The sequence below is a fragment of the Solanum stenotomum genome, chromosome 4 (assembly GCF_019186545.1).
Source record: "Solanum stenotomum isolate F172 chromosome 4, ASM1918654v1, whole genome shotgun sequence".
NCBI classification, from domain to species: domain Eukaryota; kingdom Viridiplantae; phylum Streptophyta; class Magnoliopsida; order Solanales; family Solanaceae; genus Solanum; species Solanum stenotomum.
The window spans coordinates 14,423,779-14,425,883 of record NC_064285.1 but is presented as its reverse complement, the minus strand read 5'-3'; the positions used below and the strand labels follow the sequence as shown (position 1 = coordinate 14,425,883).

The following is a 2,105-nucleotide window of genomic DNA, read 5'->3' as shown; positions in this document are numbered from 1 at the left end:
TTCTATTGGAAGAATATCCAAGTACACCCCCACCAAAAATAAATCAGAAAAATTATCTCGACATAAAAATAAAATTAATATTGGGGACTGAAATCAGCAATGACAGAGAAATTAGGAACTATGTCGTTCTCATAATCACTAGTATTATTAATCTTAGATGAGTTTAATTCAATCAATGCTAGATGAAGAAGATGAAAAATTCAAAAAAAATCGAAGAACAATAGAATTGGGAAGATGAAAACTACATATTCAGTGATTTGAAATTGATTGATATTAGAGAGAAACCTTTTGAAATTCAAATTGGGATGAAGGATGTAACTGATCAGATTATGGGAGTGAAATAAGGGAGAGATTTAAGGAGCAAAAATAGGAGGGGAAACGTGGGTTTATTGTGTTAGGAGTAATGTATTGGCTGACTTGAGAATTGGGAAATAATAGGGGATTTTGGAAATATTTTAAAATGGTAGGGAATAATGCAAATTATGAAAAATAAAGGTGTGTATATAGGTAATTTTTTCAAAAAAGTAATTTTTTCAAGAAATTATTAGGCTAATGAATGAATTTAAGAAGCAATTAGTATGCTTGATGATTGTTAGGTAATGTTTCATAATGTATTATATTGTATTTTGTTATATATCATTGTATTGTATTTGTTTTAATGAATACATTATTTGGATATATTGTACCGTTCTCCGTCGTTACATAATGCTACTGGTCTATAATTTGAATAATAAACCTACAAAAGAAGTTGGATATGAGGTAGAGATACTATGAAAAGGTAGGATAAAAGATAAAATATAATTATTAAATAATAAACAAAAACAAAATGAGAAGAAAATGTTAAGGTAACGACACGATCACACCAAATCTATCGTTACATAAAATTGGTCTTTTCGTCATTATCTAACGATGAATTTAAACGATACGATACAATAAAATTTAAGTAACAATCAAAACAAACATTGTATTTAAACTAACAATACAATAGGTAACAATCATCCAAACACGATGTTAACTTGATTTCAATTGAAATTTATGTCTTTCAACTTTAAACGTGCATAAATAGACACTTAAATTTTTATAAAGTTGAACAAATAGATAAATACATCCTACGTTGCATATTACGTGATAATTTACATGAAATACTCTTATTGTAAAATGCCAAGTAGAATGCATATACTTTTATATTCAACTTTATATTAGTTTAAGTGTGTATTCGTGCGATAATTTTTTCTCGAAAAAGGAAAGAACTCATTGATATTATCTACCAATTCGAACTCAACACATATAGGAATCAAGAAACTCTGTAAAATTGTTGCAGATAAAAAGTTACGCTAAATCCAATGATAACTCTACAGTTCCTCTCTCCATTTTCTTCAATACCTTCAAAATCCCCACAATTTTCACCTTTCAATTCCAACCCTTTATCTAAAACCCTTCAATTCAATGACACCCATTTCAAATCTTTCATAAAAACCTCAAAGATTCTAACTTTCAAGTGTTTTAGATGTAGCAAATCTCAAAATCAGAGGTTTAAGTGTAAAGGGGTTAAAGATGAGACAAAAACGGTTTTGGACCGTGACGGCGGCGGAGATGGTGGTGGTGGTGGTGGAGATGATGAGCAATCGGAGAAGGAAAATGGGGTTTTGCCAGAATGGGTGAATATTACTTCAGATGATGCAAAAACTGTTTTTGTGGCAGTGGCTATATCACTTGCATTTAGGTCATTTGTGGCTGAGCCAAGGTTTATACCTTCATTGTCCATGTATCCTACATTTGATGTTGGAGATAGAATTGTAGCTGAAAAGGTAAATTTTTGTTTTATTTTGACTATATGTTTGTGAATTTGTTCTTTTGACATGAGTTGAACTTAGATGAGCTGTGAGTATTCATATAGCCTGACTCCAAATCGGGACTGAGTATTAGTATTAGCATTAGTTGTATTAGCAGCAGTAGTAGTAGCAGTAGTTGTTGTTCCTTGTATCCCACATCTTATGTTGGAGATATAATTGTAGCTGAAAAGGTAAATTTTTGTTTTGTTTTGACTATATGTTTGTGAATTTGTTATTTTGACATGAGTTGAACTTAAATGAAGCAGTGAGGAT

General features: G+C 30.6%; 1 protein-coding gene across 1 annotated transcript; it reads left to right on the top strand.

Annotated features, from left to right (window-relative positions):
* Positions 1-1,286: 1,286 nt before the first annotated feature.
* On the top strand, positions 1,287-1,844 carry LOC125861287 (chloroplast processing peptidase-like). Its single transcript, XM_049541220.1, has one exon. The coding sequence runs from the start codon at positions 1,344-1,346 to the stop codon at positions 1,842-1,844; it is 501 nt and encodes a 166-aa protein (XP_049397177.1). The 5' UTR covers positions 1,287-1,343.
* Positions 1,845-2,105: the final 261 nt, after the last annotated feature.